This window comes from Dipodomys ordii, unplaced genomic scaffold (genome assembly GCF_000151885.1).
Source record: "Dipodomys ordii isolate 6190 unplaced genomic scaffold, Dord_2.0 Scaffold77, whole genome shotgun sequence".
In the NCBI taxonomy this organism is placed as follows: domain Eukaryota; kingdom Metazoa; phylum Chordata; class Mammalia; order Rodentia; family Heteromyidae; genus Dipodomys; species Dipodomys ordii.
In genome coordinates, this window is record NW_012267293.1 from 5,377,943 (window position 1) to 5,380,490 (window position 2,548).

The following is a 2,548-nucleotide window of genomic DNA, read 5'->3' on the forward strand; positions in this document are numbered from 1 at the left end:
CCTCCCTGGGCCAGTGCTATGGAGAAGCTAGGGGCCAGGGGGGCGGTATGCAAAGATCTATCCTGAGGAAAAGTATCCAGACCCCTCCACCTGGTGGTCACATTCCCACTCACCCCTGCCAGGAGCCTCCTTCTAGAAGCAGTTCAAAGAAACACCTTAGGAACAGTGCAGAGAGACTAGTGTGGCTGCAGGTGACAACTTGGTGACTAAGTTATTTGCCACTTGGGAGAAGGTCTTCAAAAGCACCATGGCTGTCATGAGCTGGTGAATTAAGCTGCCTGTGAGATATGACATTTGTGGTCAAAGGATTCCAAAACAGGCTTTCATCCTATTATCCCCAGAGAGACGGAAGCCAGGAGAAACTCCTCCACTGGAGGAGTTTGTCTTCACAACTTGATAGGATCCTCAAACACAGAGCTGGCTAGAATGTAATGCGTGCAGGAGTTTGTTATGGCATGAAAAGACTTCAAGCTACACACACAATGACCTTTCTCGTTAGCGTTGGTGGTAGAGTGGTGCACACAGCTGCCTTCCAAAGAGACCATTTTTAAATATACATCCAATGTTTGAAAACATATTTGTATATACTGAGCTGTGTGTGTATTTGCGTGTGCCTGTTTGTGAGTGTGATGTACAAAACAGAAATGAGCTCTTTGTCCCCCACAAAGGGACATGGAACATTGGCAACACGGCGCTACGTGTTGGGCGTTTTACATACCTTGTCTTCCTTTCATTCTGGCCCCACTCCTGGGAGGTAGTCACGGTTACTGCTACCACTTCATAAGTAAGAGGATGAAGCTCACCGATGGCAGGTCTCCCGCCTGAGCTCACACAGAGCCCATGCCAGAATCAATTGGACTCAAAACCTTAGCTTTTGTTACTCTTTACTGGCCATCTCTCTAGGTCTTCCTGCTACAGTAGTTTTTAATGCTTCATGATTAAAAAAAAAAGTCTTTGATCTGTACAGAAATAACAGAGGCCTGATGTATATTTAGACATTTCCAGAAGACACGGGACAGGAATACAGTCTCATTACCGATTAGAAGCTCATGCATATGGAATGGCGGTCCTTCTGGTATCACATGTAGAGGATTTGAAACTATTTAGGTGTATTCCAAGAACAAACGGAACGACCTCCGCGTTCCACGTCTCTGTCCACGGTTCCCCTCCTCAGCCTCAGACCACGGTCTCAACAGAGATGGCATTGCCGCTGTCCTCCGGCCGCTGGGGGTGCATCTCGTCCTTGAAAGCCCTGTTCAGAACCACTTTCAAGGACTCTTTGAAGCGCTTCTTCTTGCTGCTGCCCACAAAGAAGTAAATGAAAGGGTTGGCACTGCTGCTGATGGTGGAGAAGAGCAGAGAGAGGTTGTGCAGGTTCCTAAAGGCCGTCCAGTGCTCGTAATACAGCAGGTAGAGGAGCCGCATGGGCATAGCGAAGATGAGGAAGATGACAATGGTGACCATGATGACCAGATACAGCTTGGAGGAACGAGAAGGCCACGAGCTCTTCCGGATCTTCACCACCAAGATGGCACTGCACACCAGCATGAGCGGCGTGAAGACCAGGAAGGTCAGGATGGCTATGAAGATGATGACCGCCCGGCAGTCACTTCGAGAGCGTCTCTCGGCCTCATTGTCGATGCACATGATGTACTCCATGGTGGTCACCAAGCAAGAAAGGGCCCACAGCAGGGCACAGACAAAGGCTGACTGGTGCTTGGGGCGGTGGCATCGGTACCAGATGGGGTAGAGGACCGACAGGCACCTCTCCACACTAATGGCTGTCAGCAGGTAGAGGCCTGTGTTGTAGCCAAACAGAAAGGTCACAGACAAGGTGACCATGGTGTAGTAGTGGCTGGAGGAGAGCTCGTGGTCCAAAGCATAGTCGATTGACAGAATGAAAATGCAGAAGAGGAGGGAGATGTCGGCGATGGACAGGTGGGTGATGTAGACCGTGAAGGGATTCCTTTGCATCCGGAAGCCGAGGAACCAGAGGAGAACCCCGTTTTCCACAAAGCCCAGCGGGGACACGCTCATAATGACCCAGTGCACAGCGGGGATGGGTGGAGGCCAGGCCCCCGCAGGGGTGGAGGTGTTCCTGCCCACGGAGGCGTTAGCCGCCTCCCCCTCAGCAGCCAAGGTCACATTTGGCCCATCCATGGGGAGACCTCGGGCTGGGGCGCTCAGGCGATCTCCCGCCTGTCAGTCACCGCGCAGGCAAAACCATGAGAACTGGTGAAATGAAATGGAAAAGAGAGTATCAGCCATGGATCGTGATTTTCCAGTCATTTTTTCCTTTGTTTTTAAATTCTTCTCCTAACAATGACAAAAGTAGACATCTCTCCAGAAGAGAGAATTGATTTAATGTAAACCTTTCTGATCCCCACTAGCTCTCCTGCTGCATTATTATCTGCCGAGGGCTCAGTGCCAAAACTTAATACAGCAAAGCAACAGGGAAAGGATGCTTGGTGTCCACCTCCCGTTCTGCTCAAACATCCTAAGTGTCATGCTGAAAATCACTTCAGGGCTGGAGGCGTAGCTCAAGTGG

General features: G+C 50.5%; 1 protein-coding gene across 1 annotated transcript; it reads right to left on the bottom strand.

Moving 5' to 3' along the window:
- Positions 1–1,176: 1,176 nt before the first annotated feature.
- On the bottom strand, positions 1,177–2,160 carry Mas1 (MAS1 proto-oncogene, G protein-coupled receptor). The gene has a single exon (XM_013024549.1). The coding sequence runs from the start codon at positions 2,158–2,160 to the stop codon at positions 1,177–1,179; it is 984 nt and encodes a 327-aa protein (XP_012880003.1).
- Positions 2,161–2,548: the final 388 nt, after the last annotated feature.

Bases quoted from the DNA above. Each gene is read 5' to 3' on its own strand.
- Mas1 (XM_013024549.1), bottom strand. From the start codon at position 2,160: ATGGATGGGCCAAATGTGACCTTGGCTGCTGAGGGGGAGGCGGCTAAC.